We start from the raw sequence: 16,659 nt of genomic DNA on the forward strand, positions 1-16,659 counted from the left end.
AGATGGTAGCAAATGGCCTGAGTCAGTATAAGGTAGATTTCTTTGTTCCTAAATGTGGGACAAGACCCAAGAGCCACAATGACTCCAAAATTTATTTATGTATTTTATTTCCAACATTTATATACTGCTTTATTGTGAAAAATGTCAAAGCGGTTTACAGAAGGAATTAAACAATAAAATTATTGGCAAAAACAGTTAAAGACATATATTTGAAAACATTCAAAATAATAAAACCAACAATGAGTAAAAACAGATAAAAAGCATACTAGCTTTTACATGCCTGGGTAGGCTTGCCCAAACAAAAATGTTTTTAGCCGTTGTATAAATATATGGTGCGGCCGCATTTGGAATACGGTGTACAGTTCTGGTCACCTCATCTCAAAAAGGATATTATAGAGTTGGAAAAGGTTCAGAAGAGGGCAACCAGAATGATCAAGGGGATGGAGCGACTCCCTTACGAGGAAAGGTTGCAGCATTTGGGGCTTTTTAGTTTAGAGAAAAGGCGGGTCAGAGGAGACATGACAGAAATGTATAAAATTATGCATGGCATTGAGAAAGTGGATAGAGAAAAGTTTTTCTCCCTCTCTCATAATACTAGAACTCGTGGACATTCAAAGAAGCTGAATGTTGGAAGATTCAGGACAGACAACAGGAAGTACTTCTTTACTCAGCGCATAGTCAAACTATGGAATTTGCTCCCACAGGACGCAGTAATGGCCACCAGCTTGGATGGCTTTAAAAGAAGATTAGACAAATTCATGGAGGACAGGGCTATCAATGGCTACTAGCCATGATGGCTGTGCTGTGCCACCCTAGTCAGAGGCAGCATGCTTCTGAAAACCAGTTGCCGGAAGCCACAGGAGGGGAGAGTGTTCTTGCACTCAGGTCCTGCTTGCGGGCTTCCCCCAGGCACCTGGTTGGCCACTGTGAGAACAGGATGCTGGACTAGATGGGCCACTGGCCTGATCCAGCAGGCATGTTCTTATGTTCTTAGCAGGTGCCAAAAAGGGTACAATGAAGGTGTCTGCCTGATGTCAATAGGCAGGGAGTTCCAAAGTGTGGGTGCTGCCATACGAAAGGACTGATTTCTTACAAGAGCAGAACGAGTACTATGTGGCACCCGTAACATGGAAAGCATATGTTGAACTTGGCCTGGTGGCAAATCGGCAACCAGTGCAGATTTCGGAGCAGAGGTATTATGGGCTGATAGCGTCTCACTCATGTCAGAAATCGTGCCACAGCATTCTGCACTAACTGCAGCCCCCAAGTCAGGTTGTGCTGCATGGGGATTTCTGTGACCTCGGCTGACTGGCTGCCAGGAATTTTTTAGTTTTGGTTTGTGGTTAGGAATCCTGACTGGTTGTGGGATGCTCAGCTTTCTGCCTTACTCAAGGAATTTTGTTGTGGTTGGTATGGTATTGCATTTAGGAAATCATCACTGTCTTTTGTTTTTGTTTTCCTGTTTGCATTTCATTTACCCTTAACCTCATTCCCTTACATACATAGAAACAACAATGGTTCCATGCACTCAGCTCAACCCCCTTAAACCCACTGATGATGCACCTTGTTGGTTGCATGAAAGTTTGTTTCTTGTCCAATAGTGGTAAAAGAGAATTCACATGCTGGGCAGTGTGGCTGCAATTCTTGTTGCTCCCAAGCTGCTGCCTGTAACCAAACCACGTGTGTTTTCTGTCTGTCAATTGTTTTTCACTGGAATTGGGTTGGCTGTCAAAGTGAGTTTATAGCGGCCCCACAAGGTAGACGGAAAAGGGTAGAGAATCTTCTTACTCTTACTAATTTCTCAAACCTCTTTCTGAAGTAAAGGGTCAAATCTGTAAAGAAGTTTGGAGCAGCCATGTTAAAAGGTACAGGCAGGGCATTCCAGGCAGGGCATTCCAGGCAGGGGGTTGCCAACCCTGCTTGGGTATGGATATCTTTGCCGAGGATCCCTAGCCAACCTTTACCAACAGCACAATCCAAAACATATCTACTCAGAAGTCCTACTGAGTTCTATGGGGCTTAGTAAGTGTGTTTAGAATTGCCGCCTTCAGGGGCATCCATCTTTTCTCCTGAGTACTCCCATCTAACATCTCCATAACACTAGGCTCCTTTCTTCCTACAGTGGCCTTCTGGTGACTGGGCTAGCCTGGGGGCACTTAAACCCTTCTTGTCAGAAGCAAGTAAGCTAGATTAAATGTTCCCTACCCATGCTCTATCTTTTAGTTAAGATTTCTATCTTAATTTCCAATCAGAGAAATTTTTTGTTTGAATTGTATGCTCCAAGCAACTGTGTTGATGCTTAATGTATCATGCTTAATGACATCACTTGGGCCCACTCCTATGACATCACTATAGCCCGACCCTATGACATCACTACATCCTGCTCCCATGACATCACTAGGTCCCACCCCTGAAATTTCAGGGTTTGGGATGCCTCTGACTTGGCAACCCTATTCTATTGGCTCCACAAAGCCAGCACAGATAGGCAAGTTGGCCTGCGGTTCATCCTGTGTTGACCTACGGCCCCTCTCTTCTGTCCTGCCTGCAAGTTGTCCCCCAGCTAAGGGGGAGACAGAAGTTTGCTCTGTCCGCAATTGAATACAAAACCCTACAGTAGTCACACTTCCTGAACCAATGCATAACCTGAAACCGAAATTGCCTTCAAAAATTTGCAATTTTCTGAATTCTCCAAGAATTCAGTTCTGCAGGTAAGAAATGCGCGTTAGGGTGAAAGCATGCACTAAAGTGCAGATATTCAGGAGAATCATGTACAAAAAAAATCATTCTGTTAGGAAAACCACCGGCAAAAATGCACCGATGAGGCCAAATTATATACAGCAACGTGTCTATTAGGAAAAAAAGTGGGGGCTGGGGAATCCATGTCAGTGGGGCAGTGGAATCCCCTCTGGGTTTTAGTCCAAACTTTCAAGGAGTTGCTGAGTACCTTGGCCAGCTTTAGCTCAGACGAAAACCTGGAGCAGACTCCACTGCCCCACTGTCATGGAGCCGCCAGCCAGCACTGAAGATAAATGTACAGGAAAATGCACACATGAATTTTCATGGGGATTTTTTTTTTTAAAGCAAACTGAACGTAAGATTGGGAAAACGAGGTTCTGAGAGAAAACAAAAAAGAAATGGACAGATCACTTCATCCCTACCCCCAACGCAGTGGCTTTCCAGAACGCCGTGTACCTTTGCAGTGTTGACTCTCAACATCCCACTGGTAGCCGTCAGTGCATTCCTAGGACGGAGGGAGAACAAATATGAAAGGGTTAAACAAACCCTGCCAGACTCCAGACCTGGGAGGAATGCTATCTCCTTTGCAAGACAGGGGGCACTCATTTCTGAACAGGAAAGCATGGTGGCTATTCAGACTTCCTTACAGCTGTGCCTTCTGTCATGCAAGTCCTCTTCCTCTGCCCGTGAGAGTATACTGGCTAGTTGTGGCCGTGGGAGAGAGGCCCTCTACACATGCTCAGAAGCAGTCTCTTGATTAATTACATCATGTATTGAGAATATATTCTGGGGCTTAGACTAGGGATCGGATCCATTCGCCAATGCCAGTTCAAAAGCATTCCGTCGACCTCATAGGCCGGTATCGATTCAAGTTTGTTCTCTATCTGCTAGCTTCTGCTTTTACTGAGCCCTGCAAAAAAATATTACGAACATCAATATTTGGAAAAGAAATACTATTCTAAAAGGAAATAGCAATAAATGAAAGGCAGTAGTGATAAATTTATCATTCTTAATATCAATATTTCAGAGGTGGGTGTTTTTGTTTTAAATCCATTTTTGATAATAGTCGCAGAACATCCCTCATAAAAATCCAACCCACAATGATAGAGAATAAGAAAATTAATGAAAAATTGGGCGGAATTCTAGCACATCCCTAGCTAAGAGCTAAAACTCATGCAACCTGGACTCATGCAACCCTAACCTAGACGTCCACCACCACCATCAGTGCAAAAGAGGAGAGGGCTCTTGCACCTTTGATTGTTGTGTAGTAGAGGGAATTTCAGATAGTATGTTATTGAAGGTACAGGAGCCCCATTCTCTTTTTTCACCTGACAAAGACATGCTTGCTATGGTTCTATGGCTGCAAAGGAACAGCAATCTATACTTGTTCACAGACATTATCTTCAGAGTTCTGTGCATCCCAGCCCTCAACCCCAAATAGGTAGGGGAGAGGGGCTAAGCCTTGCCTAAGTTCAGGCTTGTATGAAGGCACATGGACCTCCCCTTCTTAAGATGCTGAGCCATCTTAATTTGCTCTTATTTATCATATCATCCTATATACTAATGACTCATTCTCCAAGTCTGGAGCCTTATGCAGCCAAAACAGCCACACCCACACCCCAGAGGAAGGTATCAGCAAGCTCAAAGTATGCAAAACTACAAAAACATATTTAGAAAGCAAAAACCGTAAAGACAACAGGACCCAAAAGCAGTCAAATGAGAACTGAAGAAGCTCAGTGGGCATGGAATGCTAACTGGCTGTTAGGGGCTCATGGAAACTCTGGGGGAGGTATGGAATGGATTATCCTGGAAGAAGGCATGGTTGGCAACCTGAAAAGGAGCGCTCCACATTATAACATTTTGCTGCAGCTCTTACGTCACATTGTGGTTCACCTTTCCTCCAAGATGCTCAAGGCAGCACACACAGCTCTCCACTCCCTCAATATTACCCTCATAACAACCCTGTGAGGTAGGTTAGGTTGAGAGCTATTGTCTGTGCCAGGTGATGCAGTGAGCTTCATGGCTGAGTGGAGATTTGAACCCAGGTTTCCTCAGTTGTCCTAGTCCAACACTTTCACCACTGCGCCAGACTGGCTGCCTAGCTTCTGTCATGCTCCACTCCAGATAAGGATGTATATCTGAAGTCTAAGTTGAGCAGCCTTAAGGACAGCCCCCTGGACACACCTCCATATGCCTGTCTAAGTTGAGCAGCCTTAAGGACAGCCCCCTGGACACACCTCCATATGCCTGTCTACATTGAGCAGCCTTAAGGACAGCTCCCTGGACACACCTCCATATGCCTGTCTAAGTTGAGCAGCCTTAAGGACAGCCCCCTGGACACACCTCCATATGCCTCTCTAAGTTGAGCAGCCTTAAGGACAGCCCTCTGGCCAGAGCTTGGAAAAGTTACTTTTTTTACCTACAACTCCCATCAGCCCCAGCCAGCATGGCCACTGGATTCAGCTGATGGGAGCTGTAGTTCAAAAAATTAACTTTTCAAAGCTCTGCCCTGGGCACACCTCCATGTATGTGTCTGTCTTGCAACTTGATCCTCTCCTGCCCCGCATTACCCGCTCTAGCTGGTAGACGGCATGGTCGGAGGCAAGCCATTTACCGTGTAAGTGTCAGGTTCCTCCAGTTCTTGTGAAACTGCAGCTCTCAGAAGCGTTGCCAAGAGGAGACATGAAACAGGCCTCATCGTTCTGCCCGGGGAAAGAGAAGCTGGTTAGAGGATAAGGGCGCTTACAGCACACAGCAACTGATCATCCAAAGGATGCATGAGACAAAGCAGGTGTGAAATGACTCCCTTTCCGTGCCCCAAGAAGATGGCTGCTTTTTGCTGGTTTCCAGAATATTGGCACCAAGAGCCTCTGTGCATATGCAGAATGCATCTCTCTCCCTCTGAGAACACATATAATCCCAGCTGTGGGTGAGACTAAAAAGCACTGGAAGAATTAAAATGCTGTCCAGGTGGGAACATGCAGGCTTCTGAGTTCCCCGGAGTTCTTCCTAAGGCAGAGTGGCGAAAGGGCAACGTTCCAGTGTGGGATTTTAAAGGAGAAGGGTCATAACTCGGCAGACAAGTATCTGCTTTGCATGCGGAAGGTCCCAGATTAAATCTTCGGCATCTCCAGGCAGGGCTGAGACAGACCCCTGCCGGCAACCCTGGAAAAACTCTGCCGGTTAATGTAGACCAGGGATGGGGAGCCTGTTTAAGCCCAAGGGCCGCATTCCCTTCTGGGCAATCTTCTGGAGGCCACAAGCCCGGGGGAAGAGGCAGGAGTGAGCAGAGCAACCAATGTAAACTTTATCATTGCCTGCAGGCTAGTTCAGTGGCCGCTGGTGGCTCAACGTCAGTGGAGCAGTGGAATCCGCTCTGGGTTTCAGTCTGGACAGCTCCTTGAAAGTTCAGACTAAAACCTGGAGCGGATTCCACTGCCCCACTGACCTGGAGCCACCAGCCATCACTGGGCTATACACACTCACATACTCCTCTCTTCCATAATTACTGCATTCCCCGGGATCCCCTTTCTTTGGAATTGGGATGTATATTGAACGCTTCCAGTCTGTGGGCCATTGTTTTGTTTTCCATATTTGTTGACAAATTTTTGTCAAAATTTGGACAGATTCAGTCTCAGTAACTTGTAGCAACTCTATTGGTATGCCATCTGTTCCTGGTGATTTGTTGGAAGAAGTATTTTAAGAGCAGCTTTCACCTCACATTCTAAAATTTCTGATTCTTCATCATACGGTTCCTCCATGAATGAATCTGTCATCCTTGCATCTCTTTTATATAGTTCTTCATTGTATTGCTTCCATCTTCCTTTTCTGTTATCTCAGTCAGTCAGTGTGTTTCCCTGTTGATTATTCAACGTCGCTACTCTTGGTTTAAATTTCCCTTTAATTTCTCTAATCTTTTGGGCTCTTGTTCTACCCTTTTTGTGTCCTCTTCTATTTCTTTACAATAACAATTGTAATAGTTCTCTTTGTCCCTATGTATTACTCACTGCATTATTGCATTTAGGGCTTTAACTGTGTTTCTATCTCCTTTTGCTTTTGCTTTCCTTCTCTCTCTAGCCATTTTAAGAGTCTTGTCAGCCATCCATTGAGGTCTTTCTCTTTTTAACTAGAGGTATTGTTTGTCTTTTTGCATTATTCCCCTATAATGTCTCTGACTTCAATCCATAGTTCTTCTGGTTCTCTATCAACTAAGTTTAAAGCCTCAGATCTGTTCCTTATTTGATCTTTATATTATTCTGGGATGTTATTTAAATTGTATTTTGGTATTATGATTGGTTTGTTGTTCTTCTTTATCTTTACTCTGATTTTTGATATTACCAGTTCATGATCTGTACCGCAGTCTGCTCCTGGTCTTGTTTTTGCAGAAAGTATGGAACTTCTCCATCTCCTGTTGCCAATTATATAATCAATTTGATTCCTATATTGACCATCTGGTGATGTCCACATGTACAGTTGTCTTTTCGGTTGCTCAGAAAATGTGTTTGCAAGAAACAAATTCTTGGCTTCACAGAATTCAATAAGTTTTTCTCCTGCTTCGTTTCTGTCTCCTAAGCCCCAATTCCCCACAACTCCTAGTTCTTCTCTGTTCCCTGCTTTTGCATTCCAGTCCCCCATGATTATCAGAGCATCTTGTTTTGGTGTGTGATCAATCTCTTCCTGTACTTCTGTGTAAAATCTCTCCAATTCCTCTTCTTCTGCGTTTGCCGTTGGAGCGTAGACTTGGATGATGGTTGTAATTTTCACTCGTATATTCATTATTGTGCACATTTTCCCCTAATATATGCATTTTTGGTAAACCTTGGTTGGTTGGAGAACTTCACCGGAAACTTCAGGGAAGCGCCAGTTTTGAAGGATGGCCGTGTTTTGGTCCTCCTGGTGTTTCAGAACATGCAGATTTGATACATTCAGCTTGAATTGTATCCATCCTGCATCTCTAATCAGCACCACAGCTAACACTCTCTCCATGCCCTGGTTCCAATCCAGATCTCTCCATCACTAACACACATCACACACACTCACACACGCTATTTATTTTTTTAAAAAAACTGGCACTGAACAGCTAAAGATAGGAATAACCTCCTATCTAGTTGGGTCCTCAGAGAGGTGATGGGGACACATACAGTATATAGGAACATAGTAATGTTAAGTAGAGCCCTGCAGCTGAATTAGGCCAAAGGGGCTCTGAAGACAACACTGAGCTGGCTGGACCAGTGGCATCTTCCTATGTCCCTATGCAAGGCAAGGCAAGGCAATGCCAGGCAAAACTCCATAGCCCAGTGATTTGGGGGCAAAGTTAGAGAAATACCCTAAATCCAACCCAGAGCTTGGGAAAGTTACTTTTTTGAACTACAACTCCTATCAGCCCCAGCCAGCATGGCCACTGGATTGGGCTGATGGGAGTTGTAGTTCAAAAAAGTAACTTTTCCAAGCTCTGATTCTAGTCTCATATCCTGTTCTCAAAGTGGCCAGCCTGGAAGCCCACAAGCAAGACCTGAGCGCAAACATGCTCTCCCCCACTTGCGATTCCTAGCAACATCATCGCTTGAATTTAGTTAGCATCAAAAGAGCGGTTAAAAAATAAACTCAGGTTTGGGACCGGAGCGGGCTTGGCTGTTGCTTGCAGGAATGCATCTCCGTCAGGAGATGAAAGGGCCCCGTGTGCTGAGTGTTTCTGCAAGGCAGAAATGGTATCCAGCCAGTGCTAAATATAGCCCTTGTTTGGACTAATTTATATATATGTTAAAAAAAAATAACACAGCCAACTCACTGTGTTTAGCCTACCATCTGTCTTAACCCCATCATCAAGCATCCTCCAGGTTCCAAGCTGTTGTCAAGTAGGAAGAGGTGATGAGGCAACAGCCAGGCAGGGGAAGCTGCTCCAAATGGGACCCTGCTGCCACCAACCCTCAGTCTGGCCTCAGCCAGCCTGCCTGCCCTCTTACTTACAACCAGTCTAGGGGGTGGTCCTGCCTGCCAGCTTCCTCCTCCTTAGTCTCAGTGTTGCCCTTGCAGGACTCAGCAGGGAGGAGGAGGATGGGGACAAAGCTAGAATGTGTTGGCTCCGTCTCTCATTGGCTCTGGCACCACCTACTGTTGGGCTCCCTGCTTTCTGCCCTACCTAATGGGCACCAGCCATCAGCCTATCAGAGGGAAGCTGATTGATGGAGTAGGTACCAGTAGAGATAGGGGAGAAATTCAACTCGGTTTGCATTTAAAGGCCAATGTACCGATGAGTACCAAAACGCAGCCACCCTTCAAAATTCACACGTCTCCAAATTGTGCAGTGCATTCTCCAGGCAAGTAATGTCTACAAAAATGCATATACTAGAATAAAGTGTGCCTAAAAATGCATATATTTGTTGTTGCTGCTGTATTGTTTATATATTGTATTAATGTATTTTATCACATTGTGTTTTAACTGTTTACATGTACGTCGCCTAGAGTGGCCATCGGCCAGATAGGCGACACATAAATTAAATATTATTATTATTATTATTATTATTATTATTATTATTATTATTATTATTATTATTATTATTATTATAGAATGCATTATGTTTGCAGCCTTTCCCAACCTTTGGGTCTCTAGACCTTGATGGCCTACATTAGCCCCAGCCAGCATGCCCAATAGCCAGGAATTATGGGAATGGTAGCCCAGTAATATCTCGGGACCCAAACACTGGGAATATCTGCTGGGGGAAATTGCTTTACTAAAATGTGTACGTTAGGCAAAACTGCATATAAAGATGCATATAAGGAGAAATTTGTACTGAAGTGCATATACTAGGATAAAGTGTCCATATAAAGTGCGTAATACCAAGGGAATTGCAAACAATGTGTATATATGGCAAAACCGATGTGGGAATGTGGAAAACTGAACTTAAGACTGGGAAGATAAGAGACCATAACTGACGGATTCGGCCATTTGTAGGTACCACCACTATGGCTTCCAAGAAAGAGACCACCAGCTTTTGAGAGTTTGAGGCATCCGGAAAGAGTCTTATTACAGGCAAATGAGGACAGAGGATAAGCAAGATCCCATCATGATCCAATCAGAAAACAACTATTTTCAAAGGTTACACATTTGTCTGGGAGTAAGCACCACTGAACTCAGCAGGCCTCATGCCTGAGTAGATGTACATAATGAAGTGCACTTAATCATGGCAAGGGTGGTTACCTCCCCAACCGCACTGGAATATATAGACCTGAAGGAGGATCTGAACTCTTTCTGCTTTTCAAGGCTCAGATCAGAAAGTAGACAGAAAGTGAAGAGACTGAGGGTAGGAGGGAAGGGGGGTGATATAGGAGACATGGGGGGGAGAGGAGAAAGTGGGATGCCCCAAAAGTCAGGAGAAAGCAACAGGGGGCTGCATACATGCCATACATGCAGCCACGGACCACGGTTTGGGAACCCCTGCTGTAATAAAAAAGTCCAAATGCTGGAACTTTTTCTCCTAGGGGACTTGGTCTGTTACTGTCATGGCCCCGTCAGAGGACTCATCAGACGAGGATGACTCGGGAGTAACAGCAGCAGACCCAGAAGCAGCAGACCCAGAAGGAGAAATGGAGGAAACTCCTGAGAACCCAGCTCCTTCTCCCCCTCAGCTGCAGAGCACCCCAGACACAGCTGAAGCCCTTCAGCCAGACGCAGACAGGGAACAGGATACTCCCCCCTCACCTGCAGAACGTAGGCAGCAGAAGGTCAGGCAGAAGAGGGGCAGGCCTGTCCACTTAAGACCAAAACGCTGAGGGCTCACACCTGCTGACGAACCTGCTCCTTAAAAGTCAAACCTTGGGTTCAGCTTGTTGCTGACTACAACATCAGGCGTGACCACTGTGTGTCTTCCTATTCCCTGAACCTTGACTTGGACTGATCTCTCGGCAAACTAGACCCGGACCTTCACTGATGTCTGTCCCGGATTTCTGGCTTGGCATGTAAGCTTTGAACGGCCTCTGCCCTTATCTTGCTTCCTCCTTGCTAGCCTGGCAGATTTATAGCCAAGCTGCCGGCTGAGGACTTACGGTCTGGCAATTACCAAGGAATCTCCAGCCCTGCCTGCACCCCCACCGACACTGCTGTCTCAGTGAAGAGCTGACAGTTACTCAGATCCCATGGAAAAGCAAAGTCAGTCAGTCTCTCCCTTCTCTCTTGTTCTGTCTCTCTTGGGAGAGAAGAGAGAAACCACCAGAGGGTTTGACACTCTCTCGAATGTTCAAATGCACCCAAAGGCCCCCAAAGGTTGGGGAGACCATTGGCCAATTATAAGTGCCCCTAACCTCTTCAGTGTTTATGTATAAGAGCATGCCAAACGTTTTGGTTTGTGTACAGGGCTCGTTCATGCCTATCTTAAGAAAAACAACCAAGTCAGAGAACAAAACAGGCTCACAGATGCAGTGAGATCGCTGAACAAAAACAACCTCGCACGGAGGCTGATCAGAGCAGACCGCGCGCTGGCTTCATGCATTAACGGTACGGATGGAAGGATCTGCCGCCCTGAGCGCCTACTGGGACGAAAGGCGGGATACAAATCTAATAAATAAACACAGCTGTCAGCGTCGGTTCCCTCCATTCCTCCTTTTTCCAATCTCGAATTCAGTTCTCCACATTTCTATAGGAATTTGTGAATTAAAAAAAGGCCTCGTTAAAATTCCGCAACTTTTTAGTGCAACCTAATAAACAAGTTTGTAGGCAGTTTTGACAAATGTACACATTTTTGCAAGCAATTTCTCCTCATTTTTGCATATTTCCCTCATATATTCATTTTGATGCACACTTTCCCCTATCGTGCATTGTTGTAAACATCGGTTGGTGGGTGAACTACACTGCATTGCAAAATTCGAATCTGCGCAAATTTCGAAGGATGCCTGAGTTTCAGTTCTCACATTGTTTCAGAAAGTGTGGATTTGATACTTTCAGCTTGAAATGTGAACTGAATCAAATTTCCTACCCATTCCTAATTAATGGTAGCCGTTTGCTTTAGTTCGAGTCTTATGTCATGCTTTGTAGCCCCAAGAGGCTCTCAAAGCAGCTTGCAAAAGACTCTCGAAATAAAATCGCACTCAGACCTGGTACAGGAACAGAAAATGCATGTTGTTGTATGCAATGCTAGTCTTACTCAAAGTAGACCCATTGAAATTGCTGCCGTTTTTGAAGAACGGGTGGAATAAACATTTAATAATAGAAATGAATATTACTAAAATAGGTCCATTCATTTAAATGGGTCAATACTCTTGAGTAAAGCTCAATTGGACACAATCCACAGGGACCAAAGTCCATATGAAATCAGGGTTTTGGAGGAAGGGTGTGTAAGGAACACTTTCATTCACGACGCTCAGGCAGAAATGATAAAGTATGAATTGATCCCATCAGGAAGGGTCCATAGCTCAGTGGTAGTGCATGGCAAAGGTCCCAGGTTCCAGGATCAGGTAGCAGATGATGGCAAAGATTCCTCTTGGCCTGAGACTTCTGAGAGCTGCTGCCAGTCAGAGCAGACAGTATTGGACTAAATGGACAGATGGTCTGACCTGCTATAAAGCAGCTTTCGAAGTTCCCATCACACAACCATCAAACTCTGGCAGTCAGCGTTAGGATCGGCTGAGAAATTCGATCTGCACTTTCTGAAACAATCTGAGAGCCAAAACACAGCCAGTCTTCAAAATTTGCACTTACTTAAACGTGGCAATGCAGTTTTCCAACCAAATAATGTTGACAAAAATCCACACGTTAGGGGAAAGTGTGTATAAAAATGATTATATGAGTGAAAACAACACACAAAATGCATTAGATGACAAGAAACTGCTTGCCAAAATGTGCACATTCGTCAGAACTGCCTTCAAAAATGTGTTTATTAGGAGAAACTTGCTGGAGAATTTTAATGAAGATTTGAGAAAAAATCACAGATTGCTTCAGAAGTGTGGAGAAGTGAATTTAAGACTGGAAAAATGAGGAACTAAAAGAATCAAAACGGTCAGATCTTTCCATCCCTAGTCACCTTTGCAATTACACAGAGCTCTCAGGTGCTCAGAGGAGCAACAAGAAATTACCAGTTTTGTGTTGCCAAGCTGTAGTTTAGCGTTACATCTATAAGACAATAGCCATAAAAACATCAGAAGAGCAGTGCTGGATCAGGCCACTGGGCCATCTAATCCAGCACCCTGCTCTCAAAGTAGCCAGCCAGATGCCCATTCTGGGAAGCCCACAAGCAGGACCTGAGCATGACAGAAGTCTCCAGTTGTATTGTAGGGTAGCGTGAAGACTGCACTTTAGTGAGCAGATGCGTGACAGGCAGGTACATGAAGTATTATCCTCAGTACTATATGTATTGATGCACATATATATGCACACTAAGAAAATAAATGCAACTAATGGATCTTCCTGCATTTGATGAAGTGGATTCTACTACTCCACAAAAATGTATGCCCTAAATCAGCCTTTCCCAACTAGTGGGCCACCAGATGTTGTTGGACCACACTTCCCATCTTTCCTGACCATTGGCAATGCTGGCTGAGGCTGATGGGAGTTGTGGTCCAACAACATCTGGTGGCCCACTAGTTGGGAAAGGCTCCCCGAAATAAAGGATGTAGCTTCCAGTTGTTGCTAGACTACAACTCCCAGCATCCTTGGCCTTGCTATGCTGGCTGCTACTTCCACATTGCTAGAGGAGAGGAAATGTATCTCCCCCCCCAAAAGGGAGAGATCATAAAAGGAGGTGCTAATTTGCAATAGCCCACAGGGGTTAAATTAGCACATGCAAATTGTATGCAAATTAAAAAATCTGTTTAATTTGCATAAAATTTGCATGTGCTAATTTAACCCCTGTGGATTATTGGTTTGGCCCAGTGGGCGGGGAAACCTGAAGGAAGTGGCTCTAGTTGTCAGTTTTAGTTCAGAAAAAGAGAGAGGCAAAGACCTGTTAATGCCATGGAGCAAGAATTAGGCCTTTTGTCACCTTGAATTGGGTAATGGGAATTTAATTTATGCACGTAGGAGGGAATGGAAGAGTGAATTCCTTTTAATGGCTTTATGTATTTGTATCTGTCTTGCATTTCATTTAGGGCTTTAAGGTTTTTGCCTATGGGAACCCCCAATGTTCCTATCTTGGACTTTCTGCAAGCAACTCCTGCCCTGGTGCCTTGTTGGATGCATGGAACTTTGGTAATTATTATATCCTGAAGAACAGATATATACTGTTGGGTTATGTTGTGCTGTTGTTCTATTTGCTGCCTGGTTTAAACTTCTAAATATTTACAAAATTGTGATTGTGTGGGCATTATTTGTTTATAAAGTTGCCCCGTAGAAGAGATTGGAACACTACTGTACACACATAAACAGGCACAAACCGAGTAACAGCGACTGTAATTTAAATAGAAACCTCAGTCAATACATCTCACCATCTCTCTTAAATGTCGCTTAAATATGAAATCTCTCTTAAACACAGGCAGGCGCCATCTCTTTTAACTTTTCAGCGCCGACTGAAGACCTTCCTCTTTCAACAAACCTTCTAAGCGGAAACCTGATTCCAGTCTGCATCTGTGCTGGAATTGTTTGTAAAGATATTTTTAAATACGTCTTGCTTTTAAGAGACTGTCTTTTAAAGTATTTTTTCTGTGTGCGTTTTATCACTGTTTGTTTGCTGCCCTGGACTCCCTTTTTAAGGAAGGGTGGGATATAAATTAATAAAACTGGCCGACCTGTGTTTCTGTTGTGTCAGGCTGTCTAGCCCTTCAAATAGAGGCCTGTCCCCTGTAAAGTAGGGCACATGGCCACCCTAGCTGTGGGGCTGATAAGAGTCTAACAACACCTGGGGGGAGCACAGATACCCCCTCAATCCCTGCCCTACATAAATATGTGTATCTTTGAACTCTTGGCTGGTTTTTGCTGCAACACACACTGACACAGGTATTCTACCGAATGTGGTGACGGCTACAAATATTCAAACCATTAAAAAAAATAGTCAAGAGCTGAGGTCTGAGACAGTGCACCCCCTGAGCACGCACAGAGTACAGCACTCTTATAGCTGAGACATCCTAGCCAAACCTGCGTCCCCATCACCCCCCAAACACACTTGAGGTTACAGTACCAGCCTTCCAGGGCAAAGGTTGGGCTAGCTTCAAGTAGGCCTCGGGTTTTATGGGACAGATTCAGTTCCGACTAAAATCCGCTCTTCAGATGCTGCATCTGAGGAGGAAAGATGTGGAGCCAGGGAGGGGAAGAGTACAAACCCGGGGGTTGGACTCGATGGCCTTATAGGCCCCTTCCAACTCTACTATCCTATGATTCTAAATCACATTATTTCCCCAAAAGAATCCTGGGAACTGTAGTTTGTTAAGGGTATTGTAGCTCTGTGAGGGGTAAACTACAGTTCCCAGGATTCTTTCGGGGAAATAATGTGATTTCAATGAGTGGTGCGTACACACAGCCTTGTTATATAGAAGCAAATAAAAAGGCACCAATTTTGGAATAACAGGAGAGATCGGGAGAGACTTGGTTAGCATAGGCTAGAGGCAGACATCATCCTTTGCCACACCCTCCAGGTAGAAAGTTTGCAAGACGTTCTGGGCTTTTTAAAAATTTGCAACTTACGCCCACAGCCCCAGAGCTTCTTACCATCAGACACCCCCCCACACCTCCCAAGAACTCTGTTCCCAAAGTTTAGACTGGACAGGAACCCTTCAGGAGCGACCCAGGATAGAGCAGGCCGAGGCTTGAGTTGCAGCCTTCACAAAGAGAGAGGAAGGGGAACAAGGCATCCCAGGAGGCTGGCGAAGCCGGGATGCCTAAAGTATCCCCAGTGCCCACCTGGTAAAGTTCTAAATTTTAGCACCCTGAAACGTTTCACTTTGGAGATGGCAGGAAGCACCAGCCGAAATCATCTCCCGTATCTTTTGCTTGGCATAGTGGTAGGGGAGGGGGTGCGTGTGTGTAACCCTCCCATTCCAGTGAAGCTGGGCTCCCCCACATGTTGCGGGTCTTTTGGAGAACGTACAGGGAGATTTCCCCCGGCCCTCCTTCTCTTGCTGTTTGTGGCTCAGGCCCCCGGCCTCCTCCCTCCTCCCAAAAACACACCCCATCACTCACCACTCTGACAGCTGCCTTGCGCACACCAGCACCCCCTTTTCCTTTCTCCAGCGGTGCGCTCCCCAAACGCCCCCCCAATTCCGGCTGGGTGCAGAGCACGAAGTGGCAGGCACTGGCTCCCTGGGAGACTGTGCGCTGGCTCCCCTCCCCAGCCCCCCACGCTGAATTCCTGGCCCCCAACCAGGCAGCAGGAGTTGCCAAAAGGATTCCACCCAACATCTGGTTCCACTTAGCTTCTAGCAAACACCCTTTCCTAGCCAGTTGTTCCCAACCGTGCACAAACATATATTTATACACACACACAAGCCTCCAATGTAAAGGGAACATTTAACCCCAAATGTGCTGCACATCCTTGGAGAAAGTGCATTGCTTCAGACTGTAGGCATGTTCATTTTGGCTCGTGTACATTTGTGATTTTTGGGCCATCTGGCCTGTGCCAGGGTACGTATTATTTGTTTCTCTTTTTATGTCAGGAATGTAGAGATAGCTCCACCAAGAGATGGCTGCAGTATGGTTCAAGAGCACGTACCAGGTGATGCCACAAGAGCACAGAAATCCACACGGAAGCACGACAGCACTGAAATCCTGGTCATCTTAAATGCAAGTTTCTAGTCCTCTAGGTGCAAGAACTGGCCTCAGGGCATAAAAAAAATGCAAACATTTAAAAGCCTGTGGAAGGTGGAAATAAAAGTTGTAGAAAAATTGAAGGAAAAAAGGAAAGGAGAATGGAGAACAGATTCATGATATAGTTCCCACTGCATTTCAAGGAAATTCTTTATGAAGGGAAATGTTTAATGCTCCTTTTTTTTTTAATGCTTTTGGGA

General features: G+C 45.0%; 1 protein-coding gene across 2 annotated transcripts in view; it reads right to left on the bottom strand.

Annotated features, from left to right (window-relative positions):
• The window catches only part of EFEMP2 (EGF containing fibulin extracellular matrix protein 2), a 33,707-nt gene extending 17,743 nt beyond the window's left edge, over positions 1-15,964 (bottom strand). The window contains exons 1-3 of one of the 2 annotated variants that reach the window (XM_061606776.1): positions 15,836-15,964; positions 5,351-5,438; positions 3,193-3,241 (exon numbers count right to left, since the gene is read on the bottom strand). In XM_061606776.1, the coding sequence (XP_061462760.1) occupies positions 3,193-3,241; positions 5,351-5,434 (133 nt within the window). In that variant the 5' untranslated portion in view covers positions 5,435-5,438; positions 15,836-15,964. Of the gene's footprint in view, positions 1-3,192; positions 3,242-5,350; positions 5,439-10,435; positions 10,508-15,835 lie in introns of those variants that run through there. The other variant, XM_061606777.1, reaches the window with a different exon arrangement.
• Between the last annotated feature and the right edge of the window lie 695 nt (positions 15,965-16,659).

Source organism: Rhineura floridana, chromosome 22, assembly GCF_030035675.1.
Source record: "Rhineura floridana isolate rRhiFlo1 chromosome 22, rRhiFlo1.hap2, whole genome shotgun sequence".
In the NCBI taxonomy this organism is placed as follows: domain Eukaryota; kingdom Metazoa; phylum Chordata; class Lepidosauria; order Squamata; family Rhineuridae; genus Rhineura; species Rhineura floridana.